The sequence below is a fragment of the Penicillium nucicola genome, assembly GCF_028828085.1.
Source record: "Penicillium nucicola strain IBT 29836 chromosome Unknown utg000005l, whole genome shotgun sequence".
Lineage (NCBI taxonomy): Eukaryota > Fungi > Ascomycota > Eurotiomycetes > Eurotiales > Aspergillaceae > Penicillium > Penicillium nucicola.
The window spans coordinates 2,071,824-2,090,794 of NW_026643129.1; the positions used below are offsets into that span (position 1 = coordinate 2,071,824).

General features: G+C 45.5%; 5 protein-coding genes across 5 annotated transcripts; 2 read left to right on the plus strand and 3 right to left on the minus strand.

Annotated features, from left to right (window-relative positions):
• Positions 1–817: 817 nt before the first annotated feature.
• On the plus strand, positions 818–1,900 carry N7511_005848 (uncharacterized protein; the record flags this gene model as incomplete). The annotated part of the gene is made up of 1 exon (XM_057128225.1): positions 818–1,900. One exon carries the CDS (start codon positions 818–820, stop codon positions 1,898–1,900), a length of 1,083 nt encoding a protein of 360 aa, XP_056984742.1.
• An 874-nt stretch (positions 1,901–2,774) lies between these two features.
• On the minus strand, positions 2,775–4,960 carry N7511_005849 (uncharacterized protein; the record flags this gene model as incomplete). Its single annotated transcript, XM_057128226.1, has 9 exons — positions 2,775–2,997; positions 3,053–3,305; positions 3,364–3,675; positions 3,738–3,831; positions 3,886–4,148; positions 4,202–4,297; positions 4,351–4,522; positions 4,581–4,648; positions 4,708–4,960. The coding sequence occupies 9 exons, from the start codon at positions 4,958–4,960 to the stop codon at positions 2,775–2,777; spliced, it is 1,734 nt and encodes a 577-aa protein (XP_056984743.1).
• Positions 4,961–7,931: 2,971 nt separating this feature from the next.
• Positions 7,932–9,549, minus strand: N7511_005850 (uncharacterized protein; the record flags this gene model as incomplete). Its single annotated transcript, XM_057128227.1, has 2 exons — positions 7,932–8,602; positions 8,667–9,549. The coding sequence occupies 2 exons, from the start codon at positions 9,547–9,549 to the stop codon at positions 7,932–7,934; spliced, it is 1,554 nt and encodes a 517-aa protein (XP_056984744.1).
• A 2,796-nt stretch (positions 9,550–12,345) lies between these two features.
• Positions 12,346–14,196, minus strand: N7511_005851 (uncharacterized protein; the record flags this gene model as incomplete). Its single annotated transcript, XM_057128228.1, has 5 exons — positions 12,346–12,573; positions 12,629–12,752; positions 12,802–13,048; positions 13,103–13,713; positions 13,778–14,196. 5 exons carry the CDS (start codon positions 14,194–14,196, stop codon positions 12,346–12,348), a joined length of 1,629 nt encoding a protein of 542 aa, XP_056984745.1.
• Positions 14,197–16,952: 2,756 nt separating this feature from the next.
• Positions 16,953–18,890, plus strand: N7511_005852 (hybrid sensor histidine kinase/response regulator; the record flags this gene model as incomplete). The annotated part of the gene is made up of 1 exon (XM_057128229.1): positions 16,953–18,890. The coding sequence occupies one exon, from the start codon at positions 16,953–16,955 to the stop codon at positions 18,888–18,890; it is 1,938 nt and encodes a 645-aa protein (XP_056984746.1).
• Between the last annotated feature and the right edge of the window lie 81 nt (positions 18,891–18,971).

Genomic DNA, 18,971 nt, shown 5'->3' on the forward strand with positions numbered 1-18,971 from the left:
ATCCCCTCACAGGAAGGGCTCTCGGAGTGGTATGCAAGATGACGATCCCAACAACCGCCAAGTGATGCGGGGATTGGATAGGCCATAGAATACAGTTTTGTCGGATTTTGGCCCCTGAGGCAATCCTTAGTCTTAATTATAGAAATTGCGGAGATATTTCGCCACTTTGCACACCCGTGCATTGATACAACACCAAGAACAACAGAACAACAGAGCTTTACATGTAGCATAGCGTCGGGCAACCAACTTCTCTTAATCTATTATTGGCATAATATAAACAACACTTCTTGCTGGATAATGTAGTCTGGCTGTCACCAACAATGTCATTGTCCTCAACAGCCATCGCCTCTTGGCTTTAGTTGACGGAAATCATAGACTTGGCTTTTTGATCACTTCGTAGATAGATCAAGTAGCTATTGGACAATACATATCTTGTTAGATTATAGTTGGAATCATTGAGCCTGAATCCTTAATGACCTCATCGCCATCGATGAAACTTTCCAAGGAATCCTTCCAAAGACGTGAATCTAGTCGGCCCCTCCAGATCAACAGCCGACAGCCCCCAATATCAGATGCAAGGGGGCAGTGTATGATCTCCTTTGAACCTTCTGATTCTCTGAATTCTCGAGATTATTCCTGTAAAAGAGAATGGGGGCAGAAAAGTGCGTTTTTAGGAAACAGAGATCTGGAAACTTATAAGTAGCAGTAGAACCGAGCTAGGTATCTAAAGCAATCTGCCTGTATAGACCAAATCTGAGTTTCCTTTTCTCTATCCTTCAATCTATTGTTGAATTCTCTTTCTGTGGAATCGATCATCATGTATTTTTCCGACTCGTTGATTTGGATTCTCAGCCTCACAGCAAGCACTGCCCATGGTTATCAGCTTGACTTTCACAAAGAATCTGCAAAACGATGTTCCAGTGAAGCTATTGGCTCCTGGTCGGGCGATGTTAGCTCCGGATGTCACGAAAATTATGCTGGTGTGGCTCACGGCGTCACTGTTACGCCAGGGGACAACGAACGTGGCTCTGTTGTCGCTTTTTACGATTCCAATGATTGTGACCCAGCCCATCTTATCAAGAAACAGCACCTGGGCTGCTCATCTCAAAGTTATCGTTCGTTCCAGGTGGTTGATCGGGAATCACATTTCAAAGTCGAAAAGCCCATCTCTGCCCGTAGCTTCCGCAATTCAGATTCAGACTATGAGGCACTTCGCCGCGAAACGGAAAATCCTCCTGCTCGTCATGGCGATGAATTTGAGCATAACGGCGTCACACGAAGGTGGCATCAAATTGCCAGAGGCGTCTTCACTGGGGTCCCTGCTTATGAGTGGGATGATGAAATCCACCAAGCGAGAGACCATGAGCTGGATTTGACGTCAGATAACTATTCTATAGCCGAACGTGATGTTGACGAGAGCCTGGTACCATTTCTGCTAGAACGGGATCTTGAGGATAGCCGATGCATGACCACCGTTCGATGTACTGCGGATATCGCAAGGAGGGGATACGGAGGACTGAAGAAATGGGGTGATAAACTGGTAACCATGGCAGCTGCAGCTGCAAAAGAGGCAAAAAAGCCGCTATGGGAATTCTTAAACGAACCATTCATTGCGACGCTCGCAGGAGGCCCCGTTGGTCTTGCAGGTACTGTCGGTGCTATGTTTATCAACAACAAGTTCGAGCCAGGCCTTGACAAAGATCAAGCTGCACAATGTATGACGGAGGATACGGCAAAAGCTCTGATTGAAGCTATCAATGCCCAAATCGTCGCGCTGAATAGAAATACTGCTGCACATGAGACTAGAGTCGAGGGCAGTAGGGGACAGCTTGCGGATGTATCTGTTGCTGTTGATGAAGGCGGACACAAGCCCACTGAATGTGATGCTGCAGGTAATTGATTTTCTTGTGGGCAAGTATTTGCCAAATATAGGGTGGTGGTTAGATATTTGTCTATTCATTTGTCAATCGTAAGGCAATGGTGTTCCAGTACAATTATATCTTTTCCCGCATTTAGAAACGACCAAATCTTTAGAAAATTTGATAGTATCCTGAAGTTAGGTGGTAATGTAACGAAAATGTTGAACATATATACAAGGTAATCTTATTTATAGAAAGCTTTCGCTATATGATATATAATCTATAGTATTTAAAAGATCAGTGAAAGTAGTGACAAAATTGTATGATATTTACGTGTACATACTACGATACTGAGCGTTTTGTAGGGAACGGAACGATCTAATGATATTCCGTGATTATTTCGCTAAGGAGGTTAGTGTAAGTCAGTCGTGCGTCTTAGGTGATTCTTACCCTGCTTCTTACCCTGTCTACAGCGCGCTTGCCCTTTCACCCCTAGTCATACTATAGTATTCATGTCACAACCATTCTGTTCTACTCTACTTATACTTTTTCACTACCAGAGTTAGTACATACGACCACAGGGTGTGGAGAACAGGGCTTCCCGTCCGCTCAGCCGTACTTAAGCCACACGCCGGTAAGTTAGTAGTTAGGTGGGTGACCACTAGCGAATCCTTACTGTTGTATGTTTTTTTTGGTCTTGCCATTTTTGTTACATAGTCCGAAGAGATAGATACTCATGAGATGTGCTATCATGGTAAGTATGCACATCGAACTTCCTAATAAAGCCATAGCCTTCAAACCTCATGGATATAATCCCATCCTGCTATTCCAAATCGTAGATAAGTGCCCCTCTTATAGTACCAGGGTCTGTAAATCCACCTCTCAACGTGTGTTCTCGGTCTCAAATATCTGTTTTCACTTCTCCGCGCTCTGAAATTTGCCGACAGGAATCTCAAGGAGACGTCCAGCTACATCGTGCCTCACATCCCAGTCTGCAATCTCAGAGTTGGGAATTTTTCGAAGCCGGTAGCTTTGCGTTCCGTCGTCCAGGCTGAACAGTTCTTGTCGCAGGCTATATTTCTTCCACTTAGGAATCAGGAATGCCCAAAACCAGTAATAGATGGCGCACGCAAGGAGACTATGGTAACGTCAGTAACAGTAGCACAGTAGACGCGAGGATTGAAATGACTCACATTGCAATACCGGTCACAGCGTATGTGGCGTACCAGAAGCTGACATCCCCTGCATATTGACCACCTGCAGGAGGATACCAGGGCATTATGACGAGGTAAAGCTGAATTAGGATATTGAAAACAATCACGACGTGCCAAGCCTTGAACTGGGGTTCCGGAAGGTTGGCTTTGCTTCGTCGCCAACGAACAATGTATATACCAACTGCCATCGCAAGGTTAAATGCAGCATTAGGCAAAATGCTCAAGTCGTTGACTGTACTGCTATCAGCACCGTAATAGCTTCTCTTCTTTTCTGATAGGTAAATTCTTACCGAAGGTGAAAGCGTCTCCGGCAGGAACAGCTAGAATCATCAATGTGGTCAGGAACCAGATGACCGCATATGGCCCTAGAGGTGTGCCAAATGGCTTGGTCGATACCCAGAATTTGGTGCAAGGTAGCACGCCTTGTCTTCCACATTCCCTGATTCGTCGAGATAAGCCAATTATCACAGCAATCATGTTTCCAAAGGAAGCCAAGGCAATTAAAAAGTTAAGACCACGAACTGCACCGCTATCACCGAATACTTTGGTGAAGAACAAGGTTGCAGTAGTTAAGTCGGAGTTCTCCAGCTCTTCTTTCGGAACTTTGCAACAATTCAATGTTAGTATTGTAATCCCAAGATCAGATGACATCATAGCAGCTCACCAGCAGCAAAGAAGGCCACATTCGCGAACATATATAGAAGATATACCGCAGTAAGGGCAACTGTGGCATATATTTTCAGCGATTTGACGGGATTCTAGAGCAAAAGAATTAGTCCCATGTTTGTCTGATCCATGTTTTATCTCCCTACTTTGACCTCGTTCACAACATTGAAGGCATTGTTATATCCTCCGTATGAAAAAATAATACGATATAAGGCGGTGGTCAAGCCATATCCTGTAGCTGTAGCACTACCAGACCAGGCATTTTGGAAGTTTGCTTTGGGGGTTGCAACCTTGGTTTTGCCGCCCAAAACAACGAAGCCAGTGACAATGATAAAGAGTAGCGTGCAAATCTTCACAATACCCACGGCATTTGAGAACCTATAGGCGTACTTTGTATTGAAAACCAAACCTTACTTCCATCAGCGAACAAAACACAAGGGAATTGAGGAATGAAGAACTTACATAACGTAGCAAGACTGTAGCAGGCCAGAGCAGTGCCTTTAATTTGCCATTCAGTTCCCTCGTGTCCAGAGATCGCGATCAAGTAGTTGGCCATAACTGTCGTAACTGGTTAGCGTATCGTGCTCGAACATAGATTCAAGTTCACCTACCTGTAGCATTGGCACTTCCAAACGAGAGAATGACGCTCTGGACGGCAAATGTGGTCGGAAAGAGCCACATTGGACGAGGATAAGCTTGCTCGAGAAAAACGACTTCCGAGCCTGAGCGGCTGGGAAAGTATGCTGTAAATTCAAGGTACACAGCACCAGATGCGAGACATAACTGTGAATGAGTATAAAAAGTCAACGAGAGTCCCCTGTTCATATATAATAGAATTTACCAAATAGCCGAGGGTCCAGTAGACAAAGCTCAAGCCAACTGAACCAGTACCAGACAGGATAGACGATGCTTGGTAATGTTAGTTACCACCCGGCATACCTGGTGGTGTGAGGATCAATTGCACTCACGCGTGGAGTAAATGCCAGCACCAATCATCATGGTGATATTGAGCAAGGTAATTGTAATGGGACCGACAGAGTATCCCAACGGGGATTTGCTTTCGATTGGAGCACCGGATGCATCCTGGTACGTGAGTCCCGCATTATTTCCCCCTCCCTCCCCAACATACTGGAAGCTCCCATTTATGACTTGCGTACTCTGCGTTTCGCTTCCAGTTACGATTATATCGGCTTCCTTGTTAAAGCCTCGTCGCGAAAGCATCGTGGTGCAGCTTCGAAGCACGTATGACAAAGGCAAGGGACTCCTTTTGTCGACTGAAGGAAGGAATCGTAAATCAAGGTCGCAGTGATGATGTTCATGTAAATTGGAAATTGAAATTAAAATGTGTCGTATGCACCTCTATATAATATGACTTCTTGACGACGCGATGCTACTCTCCACACAATACGCATGAAATTGCATGTAGCTGACATGAAGACAAAGTCCTGATTGTGGATCGTGGGATATTCCAACATCGGAGGAATAAATGATACAACAAATTTGAAACTAAGGCTAAAGTAAAACTAAATCGGCACAAGGTCAGCCATATTATTGATACCACCGAGGTTCTTGGCCTGGTGGTACCTCAAAGTCGGTTTGATTTAGCAACCTTGCAGTGCTCCAGATACTGGGATCCTGTTCCCGCTTATGGCAGTTGAATTGACGTTGGTTACATATGCTAGGCTCATGTTTTGCTATATGCGAGGTTCCAATCTCGATTCTCTAGCGCATTGGCCGCTTTTAAATATTTAAGCACGATGGAACAGCTCTGTTGACAATAATTCTGTTGAAGCGTAAATAGAATACTCAAATACGTAATGTCATGCTAAGAGGTCTATTTGACTCCAAGTTCTTTGATTATATCGCTTGAGTAAGACTTGAAAGTGCACGGCTTTGGGGGAAAGCCGCAGTGGCAGCCCTTGACTTTTGAAGAGGGGGCGTCATTTTCAAGCAAAGCGCCAAATGGCATCACTGGTTAGAAATAACAGCCAATGAATTTCCCAAGAGCTTTGAGAGAATCTGCGCGCTTGTGGAGACATGCAAAACATTACAGCACTAGAGTTGTCTTAGCGGTTCGAGGCACATCATCTACTAGGCCAATTGCGCCTTATGAATCTCATTCTAAGCGAGCTTTTTACGCATATAAGGCTAAAGACCATTTAAGATTTAGTATTTCTTGATGGATCAGCAAAATGCTGCTCTCTTACAGCTGATCCTCTGTAAAGTTAGACCTGGAGGTGGACCACAATTGCGTGACTGCTTCAAAAGCAACTTCTTGAATAACAATCGTGATCATGATAGTCAATGTCGCTCATGAGCTTTGGCCAAAATATCGTAAGATGTGTCGCTTCTTCCCATGTTGTCGGTAGAAAAAGCCACAGCAGTATGTATTGTAGTGGGGAAATCACGAGATTTGTATGATTACTGCCTCAGGCAGTGATGTCCTCGAGGAAAGGATATGGGCAATCTACGACTGTAGAGAAGGATGGACAGTTACAACAATGCCACTCATTTCCTGATTCAAGATTTATGATCATTATACTCCTTGATATAGCATCCGATTATCCCTGACAGGCGTTATCTGTCTAGAGCTCACAGACCTGACTTCTTGTTGGGTTTTCTCCACCATTTGTCGACCCATCTGTTTTGACCAGACTGCCATCGAGCATCTCCCATTTCAGTATATAATTCTATCCACTGCAGATCGATGATCATTTCATACCAATCATCTCTCAAAAAGAAACAGAATACAGCCCAACAACATCATGTCTACCAACGATATCGCTTTCACTGCTCCACTCAATCTCATTGGAGATAGCCCAATCCTCAGAGAAGATCAAGTGTGAGCTGGTCTACTCCTCAAAATTCGATCTCCCGAAACCTTCGTCCCGAAGGCTATCCAACCCACCACCGTGATCTCCGAGGTTAACCACACATTGACGCGTAACCTAGTCACGGTGCGTGAAGTGGTCTTTTGGGAAGATCAACGCAAAGTCCGAGAAACTGTCACTGCAAAAAAGTCTTCTCTACTGGTCTTCGTCCAGCCGGATGGGAGCACAATTGCCAATATAATCAGTGAGGGTACCGACGGAGAGCTGTATAGCAATTGGGGTTGGCTTTTTAAAACTTCCCTATATTTATTACGGAACGTGTATGTTAATGTAAAAGGTCTCGGTTGTCGGCTCAAAATCACAGTTGCTGACAAGATATTGAGTCAACATGTCGAGAAAATGAACGGATATATTAGGATGCAAACTTCGAGCCACATACCTTAGTAGTGATCTAGAAAATGAAAAGCAAGCATTCCAATATTATACGGCCCCGCCACATATGGGGCAGCGGGGATCCTATCAAGAGGGTGGGACGCATACCCTACCAGTATCTGGACAACAACCCTCTTTCATGGATAGGTGATGGCTGGATTGAAGTTGGAAGCACAGACGGAACGAATCGGAGCTTACACTTGGATGATGAGAATCAGTCGCCTCGTCAACAAGCCCAACTACAATAGAGTGAGTAGGGCGTCAGACGAAATGGTCCTTTCATTTTGAAAGCCATTTTGATCTCGGCAATCTAATTAAATAGACCCCATCTCAGTATTTGTCGTCTGCATCTATCAGCTAAACAAACCTACCGTTTATACTATTCTGAAGTTGGAAACTGTCGTTCTTTTCAGAAGCTTTTGGCATATATCGTCAGTGTTGAAAATCATATCTAAATTTCAGTTCTGTGACGATATTCCTTTGGTCTTACTTGAAAGTTCACCTTTTTTATTAATACACAGCAGTAACATCGTAAGTGGGGATCTCTAAATGGAATAGGATTCGGCTGGAAAAATTCAAGATTTTGCTGGGCGGACTTCGATTTTTGAAATGAGCTCAGACAGAAGGCGAACAAGTACTTGTTTTATTCCAACATTTCTTTTTTCATTTTTTCTCCGTGTACCATTGGTTTTTCGAATGAACGAATACTGTGACTAAATTTGTAAGTGGGTCGAAAATATGCACCAAGTCGCTCTATACAAAGGGTTTCCTTCACGACGTGATAAGTTACTGTTCCTACTAATCTCTGATCATTGAGTCTGTCGATTGTGGAATAAAGTGAAAATAGTCCGAAAGTCATTTCATATTTCAAGCTGTTCTCATTGCTTCATAACGCTTCATTGTATCTTTTCTGGTTCGTGAAAGTAGTGTCAGGCTGAGTGGACTTCACGGAGCTGGAGTTCTGGATGTTTGAGATCGGATACCAGATTCTTCTCAATAGACAGATCATCTGGCTGCCCATGTGGGAGAAGCCTCGCCACTTTCACCACATCAAACATGCTTCGAGAGAGGGCGAAAATCTTGTCCATTTCCTCGAGGCTGCGTCCCGCAGTCTCTGGAAACATGTAGTAAATGATCGGGACCATAGCCGCATTGAACCCTGCAAATATCACAAAGTAGGTTTGTCCCATGGTATTGAAGGCGAGTGGCGTGACATTAGTGATCAAAATGCTGACAGCCCAGGAAATACTGATGCTGAAGCTGTTGATAGTTGTTCGTAGATGCAAAGGAGCAATTTCTGTAGCATAGAGATATGGTATCGCGCCGAACCCGATGATATAACTGAAATGGAAGAGGAATATGAAGAAGACGGCGCATCGCATTGCGAGCGGGTTCTCACTTTGACTTCCAAGGCCAGCTACCAGGGCTAAGCATAGAGCATTTCCAGCCGCGCTGCCTAGAAGTAGAACCCTTCGACCAAAGCCTTCAATCTTCAGAACGCAAAACGTTCCTCCAATAGGACCGACAAGTTGATAGACCGCCGCAAGAACTGTGGATGTTGAGTTGCCGAGTCCGAGGTTCTTCTCGAAGATTGCAGTTGCTAAAGGTGCATAGAGTCAGTGATACTGCTGGTTTTATACACGCTGGCAAAGAACTAAACATACTGTAAAAGGTGGTGACAGTAGAACCTGTAAGCTGTAGGCAGAGCATAACCAAACAAGCAAGTATGGCCCGATGAAAGGTTCTTTGAGGACCCATGTGGAAGAATTGCCCAAGAGAGGGTTTTCCAGACAGCTCAAGGGACATCTGAACATCCTTGATTTTCGTTTCAACAGATATATCATCCACACAGGTATCTTCCAAGGCCGCTAGAACTTCACTTGCCTCAGAGATCCGGCCTTCGCGAATCAACCAACGTGGAGACTCGGGGAGTAGAATAATGAATCCAAGAATGGCAAGGGAAAGCAATATCACAAAGGCGAAAGGGAATCTCCAAGCAACACTCGCACGGGTAAAAGACATTCCAAAGTCCAGAAACAAGGCAAGGGCGCATCCAAGCCCACTAAATATTCCTTTCATGCCGACATGTGCACCGCGCTTTTCAGCAGGCGAAATTTCGGATTGCCAGAGGGGAATAGTGGCAAGAAGAATGCCTGTCCCGAAGCCCAGTGTGATCCGGGATATAATCAAGTGGGCTAATGACCATGCAGCAGCCATGAGAATAGATCCAATCACTTGCACACTTGCTCCAATCATAATTGTGCGGCGACGGCCAAACTTGTCACCAACCCAAATACATGACAGTGTGCCCAGAAATCCTCCGATTGTGTAGGCTCCAACGACGAAGCCTTGAAGCATTGATGCTTTTGATTGATTCTTGGCATGGTCAATGTCAATCTCCGGAAATTGGGTCTCGAAGTTGATCTGCGTCAGGACACCTCCAAACGATGAGGCATTGTAGCCAACTGTGAGGATTCCAGGCATGAGGACGCCCAGAATTGCTGCGACGTTGAGGCTGTTGCCCCTAAGGCCAAGGAAACGTGCCATTTGTACGTCTGAATGATATAAAGTACGCGTCAATAGATTGACAGGTGCAAGATCGGCGTGATCGACAATGATCCACACTATGGGGAAGATTTCTCTGAAAGTCAAGGTATAAAATGCTGTCGGGTTGTTGAAATCTCCGATATTTAAGACATCGCAAAGCACAGTAGACCCGGATAATTCGGCTTGTAGCCGTAGGCCTACAAACATTCCATAAGTTTGTCCAATATTCACTCAGCGTGGTGAAGACAGAAGGAGTCTGTTTCCAAGAAGACTTTAGGTAAGGCCAGACCGTTCTGGCCCAGGTGCTCAAAGGCCAGGCGACTGAGAGACATACCTTCCCCGCGCCGAATAGCCAGAATGGGTGGCTCTTGTGATTCAATGCTAGGAATGTCCCACAAGGGACAAACCGAGGTGAGGAGATTAAAGAATTAAAGGGAAAGAGGGCCCCGGCTGATTGTCCATGCTCCCGACGGGTACAAGCGCGGGGATCCTGGTATTCAAGGCTTAAAGTAAGGGGCTTCACAGTGGCTAGAAGAGGGAATTTATCGCAGGGGCTGAGGTTGGTATTGCAATCACGCATCTAGGGTCTTGTGGCTTCAGTGTGACACCGCCCCATTAGGGTTCTACTTGGAAAACATCAAAGGTGTTTGAAGATGGCACTAGATTCACCTTCATTCAAGGGCGTCAATACGGAATCGATGAAGGGTTCAATCAAGGTAGACTTACAGTTCTCCCCCTGTCCAGGCTTGATCAAGAACCCGACAACCTTAATCTGGGCGGAAATAAGCAACGAATTAGACAGAGCATAGCCTGAGGGATTAACTTATCAAGCTCAATATTGTGCATTTGATTGGCCCCCCCCCATGGCTGCCAAGATGCGAGGAATTCTAGATGGAATGATACTACAACCCCTTTCTCTCAGCACCCGGAACTTAAAAAACCTTGTGATCAACGATTAAGAGCTTTAATTTCGATTTGGTCAGCGGATCGAGGCGAGATCACCAGCCATATTTACAAACCAAAGGCTTCTCAAGAGTCTCCCAAGGGTTACGAATAGCATCTATAGTCAGTTATGCATGAGGCTGGAATCGGGAAGGTCACGAGATCCCCCTGGAGGTGTTAACTTACATTGATGTTATGTTCCTATCCCTTCTTCTTCTTAAAATACTTCTCTATCTAGTAGTGGTATCTTCCTAGAGTATATGAGAGGTGCGACCCCTATTAGTATCTAACAAGTTGTCCACTAATCTATGTCCTAGACATATCACTTTCTTCCGGGATACAAAACAATCACACTCGGGACTAGCAAAATATGATAGTCCTTGTGGTAGACACATTGGAACCACTCTCTCTGCGAATAACATAGATGACTGATATCGCTTAAACTGTTGCTTTCTTAGAATCCGTCAATCTCGCTTATTGTTATTTACGACCTAAAAAGGTCCCACTTGATCGTAACCGACTAAAGCTTTCTAATTTGATTGCACAGTGAAGATTGCCACAAATTATGAAGCTTGTATAGCTCCGTATAGCCGAACAATCAATAATAAGTCAGACCAAGGGGAATGTGGAACTTTTGGCTTTCTTACCCCTCGAACAGAACAGCTTACCCACGTTTACTTATACTATTTGATAAATTACGACTTTGAGGTTTGTAAAGATCGCTGTTTTATGGAAGATCTTTACGAACATAGTCCTAAGCTCGTAGATTTATGTACTACAAAATATGAAGCTTCCGAAATTGGATAATAACCCCCTGATTGACAATATTATCGACAAGCTTTGGCATATCAAATTTGTCGCGGTCTTAGACTTAGTCGCGTATACGAGAAGAACACCTTTTGAACGAAAGATCCGATGCGATGGAAATTAAAGAAAACAGAATGAAGGATAGTGATGACAATTGTGATTTGAATCTAGAATACATGTAAGATGAGTTTTCTTTCTCGAAAAAGAAGGAATTCTGTCAGCACCTGGAGAGAAGTGGACTTCTTCACTTGCTTTCCTTAGGCGAGCCTGAGCAGATTGGATTCACTTTTGATTGGTATAGGCATTGTCTCTGGGGTTGAATGGTCATACAAAGATGATGGAGATATTTGTGAGTAATGATTCTTGAAAGTGGATATTTAACCATTGGATCAAAAAGCAAGGATGCTTAAGACGCCCGGCTTACGTACGTATATCTCAAGTATGATCGGAAAGCTATAAAGCTACCTACATCTGTTCAAGTACTCTTACTCTTCTATCGATGTGTCCTGGACTATGCTGAAGCAAATATCGTAATTATGAGCATTTTATTTTGAACCAAATCAATTGTCCGCGATGCTACCTTTCAGCATCATAGGAGTAGGAGCAAATTAATGGTACACGAGGAAGAGGGAAATATGTGGCTCTCTGGAGATATGACGATATCTCTCAGCAAGCTCTAATCAAATGAATAGTCCTGATACTGAAAACTAAGCATGTGTTTGTGTTGCTATTGTCAAAGATATACACGACGTGCCGATACATTGTAAGCACACCCTTGGTATCACTTACCAGGTGATCCGGTGACTATGGGCGGAACGGAGCATTAGGAGGTTCGTGTATTGGCTGAAGGGGGGCTACGTGACCGTTGGAATTTCAAATAAAAAGAAAGATGTATAAAATTAAAGTAATGCCGCACTCGCTTTTTTCTTCATATTGAACGCTGAAACCATAAATTCTCCTGTAGATGGGCATCTAGGAACAATAATGTACCATCTGTCATCTATCATCTACGGATATGATTTGGACAGTCTCATAACCATGACCAAATCAGATAGCGACCGGGCCAGCCCCAAGTCTATCTTTTGGACCAATACCCTTCTGTCGAACGGAGATCATCCCAATGATAAGTCCAAAGCCAGCAAGTCCGACAGAGCACCAAAGGCCAGTGGCATACTGTTCTGCGAGACTGTGTCCCTTCTGGATGTCAACTGCATCGGTGACAGCAGCTGAGATAGCCAGCGCTACACCGGAGCCGATTTGGAATGCAGTATTGAGCTGTTTCATATGATAAGTAAATACTTCCTATGCGTCTCAAGGAATTGAGACTCACCATTCCACCAGCCAAGCTTTTCACTTCGACAGGCACACTTGTAAGCACGACAGTGCTGGTCGTCACGAAAATGAATGAGACGGACGAGATACTGATCAGAGACGTGGGGAGCACGTTGAGCCAGCTGTGACAGTCAGCATAATGCAGTTATTTAGCAAGGGGACTATTCATACAAGTTTGTCGTGGTGCTCGAAGTCAAAGCACTTGAGATGGGAGCGACCACTGCTAGAACCAGACCAGCGATGAGGAGGTGCTTTCCATTCATGTATTCCAGAAGCTTGCCGGTGCCGAGAGAGACAATAAATCCGATCGCTCCCATTGGCAAAAAGCGAAGGGCAGTGTCGCCAGCGTTAAGCTTGTCAACTTCCTGTGCAATCAGGACAATGTAGTAGATGACATTCTGGTATGTACCATAGCCAGCTAGTGACGGTCAGCACTGTTCAAACAAAACTCTTAATGGCTCGTTTTACTTACTGAAGCCAATAACCCAGAGACCAGCGAAATTGCGAATCTTCCACAAGGCGAGTGGCATGATAGGATTGCTGATATACTTCTCGAGGATAGTGAATCCGACGAGAAGACCCACAGCGACGATCAGAAGCACAATGATGAATGGCTGATCCCAGCCGTAGGTACCACCACTGGAAAGGACGAATTGGAGCAGGATCAAGCCAGCGGTGGACATCACTGCGCCAATATAGTCCATTCGCTCATGTTTCTTTTCGGATGGAACATCGCATGGTAAGACAATGAAACCAAGAATTCCCAACGAGCCAGTGATAATAACAATGAGGTAGAAAATGTATCGCCAGCCCAAGGAAGAAGTCAGAAATCCACCAAAGATCAGACCAGTGCAGAATCCCAAAGTGCCGGATGCTCCGTAGATTGATAGGGCACGGGTACGGTCGACACCGCTGAAGTAAGAGCTGATAATTCCAATGGCGGATGGAACAGTAAGTGCCGCTCCAATTCCTTGAACACCACGGAAGACTGTTAATTGAATAAAGGTCTGACCGAATCCAATGGCCAGTGTCCATATGGAGAGCCACGCAAGGCCTAGACAAAGGATTTTCTTTCGACCGTAGCTGAAAAAGTTAGTAAACAAAAGAACCTAGTGGGGGAGGGGAGGGATATATTCAGATAGCATACCGATCAGACAAAGCACCGGCAAGCAAGAGGAAGCCACCGAATGTCAAAGTGTAGGCAGAGATCATCCATTGCAAGTCGGTGCTGGAGACTTTAAAGTCTTGCTGAATTGATGACAACGCAATATTGGCACTTGTCATGAAAACGTTGTCTAGGAACTGAGATCCTGAAGTGACAAGCAAGATCAAGCATCCTCTCCAAGAACTGAGACGGCCAAATTGGTTGGGAATATTTTCAAAGATGAGAGGGTCTTCGCTGCCAGCAGGAGAGGGAAGCATGTGTGCAGGTGTAGCAGTGCCCGACGACTCAGGGCTGAAGATAATTGTAGGCTCAATTATTTTCGGCTCACTAGGAGTGATAGAGCCATCACCATTTTGTGCCTGATGGCCACGCGGTCGACTGAAATAGCCAACAATGCCCATTATGGATGTGAAAACTAAATGAGATGAAAACGGATATTCTGGGTAGCATTGGCATCTACTCTCCTACTAATATACGATTTCCTATAGTCGAAAAAATCAAAATCTTCAATCGCTCCAATTTAAAAAGTGGATGGAAGTTGCTCGGATTACCCTTTTGAGAAACACCTTAAACTGGAGCAAGATACTCGGGTTACCATTTTGAGAAGACGACGACCCACGAGGAGTGGGTAATGCAATCCACTGGGTAGCCATCTTTCCCACATGCAAGATAGAACTGCGGATTGGACTAAAGAAACTTATGTTGATAACGCATTCAGTACGTTCAAACGAAGTCTTTTGACATAGAGACCGGGCTAAGCGTCGATGATGAAATTATATCATCCAAAATCCTATCAACAGGGTCTTGTAGGGCTAAAAAACTTAGTTTGCGGCACCCGAGCGTTATGTTGTCGGGCCGAACTTTTTGTGGTCCGGGATCCCGGTGGTAGGGCTCAATCACCGATTCTTAGCAATTACACCCAATCTTCCAAGGTTCCATGCTGATACTAGGTAAGTCATGAAATCTTTTCTTTTGTTGGTAGGTTTCATGCCGAAAATAATAGCTCCAAATATTTGAAACCAAGATTTGGTATGCTAGGAAAGATTTGACGGGATTTGCCACGCTAGATTTTTCTTCCCGCCTCGACAGCTCATCCCCGACGTGTCGGCCCTGGCAAACTTCTAGATCTTTTATTCTCCTACATAAGTGGAGCATAGTCTGTTCCACTCTCAAAGTTTCGAGGCAATCAACGTCTCCCCGATTGTGCTTTTAACAGTTTACGCACAGCCCTCTCAGATGTTGTATCAAGGTGGGCCGACGGCTTATACCCCCACTAGCTGTGCATACCGTAGCTTTCTATAATGTCCGAGTTCCTGGCCAAAGCCAAATGAGTAATACCTCCCAACTGATATAAAGAATCTTCACTCAGCTCTATCTTTGAGGAAACTAATATTGGATTTTGCTAACGTGCAGATCGCCATCCAATCTAAAGCTCAGAATATATGATCCGGAACTGCTGTGGGGATCAGCAATGATTACGAGATCTAAGCAGATGCTAGATTGCGCGAGAATATTGAAATGGGTCTATGATGTTCCATTCGTAGGTCTAAGAACACTATCGAATACTCACCGCATCTAAGATTCTCGCTCACGATGCGTACATCCGTGGTCTGAACCTTGCCCTGAGCACGATTCGCCGATATTGATTTGTGATGCTCTTCCTTGTCTTATCACCTTGCATAAGCGTATGCATGAAGTGCAACTGCACTGCAGTCTCGGTCATTTCCTCATTCCAGCGCTTACCTCGCAAGTCATGGGAACCTGTGATCAGCGACAACAGTACAATTGTTCTAGAGGGACAAGGACCTTGTCGCTTTATCAAATCCCTCACTTCACCTTATCCACGACCGTGGTTCATGAGCTACAAATTTGGACTTTGGCAGTTTCAGGTTAAGAAGTCTTAGTTTGGGCTGTGTTGTGTTGAGCTCTGCTTATCATGCAGCTTAGTGTCCCACTGCCCAAAATCTAGTCCAATAGCGTGGGTAACAAATAGCCCGTACTTAGTGACACCGTCGACTTTTGACCCCCTTCCTGGCGGCAATCATATCACACACTGAGTGTGCTCGTCCTTGAGCTATATGATTGGAATCTTGTAGCTCGGTTTCAGGGTCATACATTCACACCCCACCTCTGGTCGACCTCATACTCCACCCACGAGTGGAGATTGCAAATTCCCATTTGAAGATCACCATGACAAGGCCCTCGCGTTCATCCGTCTCGCCCACAAGTTGCTTCCCCGCATATGCCTTGGCCAAATTAGATGCTCCAGCGTGAAAACAATACCCGCCACGGAAAGACATAATCGAATTCTATAACGTGAGTGTCGTCCATGAACCCATACCCAACAACGTCGGGTTGGTCGCCTGTTCAAGTAGTGACGTGGGCGCACTGCTCCCTCGGTGTCCTTCTCTCAGAATGTTCTTCGGGCCCTTTGAGACATGCTCGTGGGATACACATTCACCTAGGCCTAGATGGGTCTCATGCCGGAATGCCCAAGGGGTACGTAAATTCTTAAGTTGGGCTCGCATATCTCCGACGCCGGAGTGACAGACAAGGGAAGCTCGAAGCTCAAGAGTCCGTAGTGTCAACTCAAGTGTACCCTAAGTAGTTGGTGATAACTCCAGCTGATAGCCGAATGGCCTCGGGTGTTCAGGGGGAACTGAGACAAACAGAGCAAACAGAGCAAACCACCAAAACAGCGCCCGTGATACAGTGACGTCATGACTTGTGCCTGAACGATCAGGTGTGGACCAATCTTCCGGCCAATGGCGAGGCATGGGCTACTTCATCCAGCAGTGCAATTGGAAGTCCATCGAAGTCTTCAACTCCACAATAATGACGTACAAGACAAAATCGGAGGGGAGTCAAGCGACAATACTATATCCCCGCGATCACCCTAAACTACTCTGCAAACTTCGTCCCTTTTTTGATATTAAACTGTGGTCTAATTTAATTCGAAGCCCATACTTCCCTAGTGCGTGGTTCGGGTTGAGAATCTCCAATCGAACCTGTCCAATATCCAGCAATTGTCGATCGATCTGCAATGAGAATCACCCTGGATTGGTGAGGACATTACATACTAGGCCATCCAAAGACTGACAGCGACCTTCTCCTTCATCCCTGCAAGACGCACGATCCCGAGTCGTCGAGAAAGTCAATGACGCTCAATTTCGCTCCTAACGTCACAGCCCAACAGCTGGCCGACATCCTTCCAAACGGTGTCGCCATTCTCAACTATCGATATGAACTGATCTCTATCAACCGCCGATTTCGAAGGCTGGTACCATGCGCGAGCGCGAACTTCTCCGAATGCTGGCTGAAATCGGTCCACTCGGACGACTATGAAAGGGTGACTGCTGAATTTCAGGAAGGTGCATCATCTAAACAACCCCTGCGGATCGAATATCATAGCCATAACCCGGAGTCGATGTGGTGTGTCATGACATTAGAACCGTTGAACAAGGAAGACGTCAAGTGCTTCGGTCGCCGTGGAGATACACTCTTCATCTGTACCATCGCGGATATCACACCGGAGAAGAAGGCAGAGCTGATGCAAAGGCAGGCTGCAAGGGAGGCACAAGATCGGAAGAAGCAACAAGAACGGTTCATTGATATAATCAGTCACGAAATTCGGAATCCCCTCTCCGCTATACTCCATTGTACAGAAGACATCCAGGAAGCGATTTATAATACCAAGCGGGAAGATATTTCACTACCTACCATCACTGAAGCGGTCGAGACTATCAGTCTCTGCATCACGCATCAAAAGAAGATCGTGAATGATGTTCTCACCTTTTCCAAACTCGACGCCTCCATGCTTTCTTTAAACCCCCACAAGGTTCAACCGAAACGACACCTAACCACTCCGCTCTCCATGTTTCGACCCGAGCTTCGAAAACAGCGGATTAAATTCGAATACGAAGTCGACGTCTCGTATGGCAACTGCGGCATTGATTGGGTCATGGCAGACCTTGACCGCATGGGTCAAGTGCTCATCAACATCCTTTCAAATGCCATCAAGTTTACCGCCAGATCCGGAAATGAGCGATTGCTACGAGTGTCAATGGGAGCTTCCATCGAGCGTCCTTCTTCTTATCCTCCAAACATCGTTTTCTTTGATTCGGGAGAAGCAGGGCTCCGCAAAGACGCAACGAACACATCCGAATGGGGAGGCGGCGAATCTGTATATATCATGGTTGCCGTTAAAGATTCCGGTATTGGCATCAGTGACCAAGCTCAAAAACGACTGTTTGAGCGGTTCAATCAGGCCACCCCCAGAACTGAAAGTATCTACGGTGGCTCCGGTCTCGGCCTCAATGTTTGCCGGCAGCTCTGCCATCTACACGGAGGCGAGATCGGCGTGAGTTCGAGAGAAGCACGAGGAAGTACTTTCGGCTTCTTTTTCAAGGCGCGTCGGACACCCCACGCCCCCGATGAAGGCCACGACACTTCTAACGCTTTTGCGCTCGACCAACTATCTTCTGATATTCAAATGCTCGGGAATGAAATGAACGGAGTCAACGAATCCACGGATGAACCTGATATTCCTGAAAATCCCCCCGTCGCCAATGTTGCAGAAGTCGAAGTGGGTGCACCTGACGACAAGCGAACGTCACACACACAACGCATTGCGCGGGAGGTATCCGATGGTCAGCTTAATCGCGAGCATGACAAGTCGCCAGTCAGTCTGGATTTGGAAAATGGAGGTTCTGGTGAGCGAGTTCTTCTTGTCGAGGACAACTTCATCAATCGAAGAATTATCTCGCGCAAGCTGGGTGCGCGCGGATTCGCTATCACCGAAGCATGCAATGGTCAACAGGCTCTGGAAATGAGTCGAAATACTTCATTTGACTGTATTCTCATGGATCAGCAGATGCCTATTATGGATGGTAACGCAGCAACGAAAGCCATTCGGGAAATTGAAGAAGAGACTGGGGGGCATGTGCCCGTTTTGGGCGTGACGGCCAATGCGAGAGAGGCACAACAAGAGGAAATGATGAGCGCTGGCATGGATGACATCATTCATAAGCCTTACGGCACTCAAGAGCTTGTTCAGAAGATCAAGCACTTGGTCAACCCGAAGACGAAAGAATAATGAGTTCTGTGGCAGATGAGGATTCTGCTGAATGAGGATTTGTATCCTTCACTATATGTATTTTTACTATTAGATTTTTGA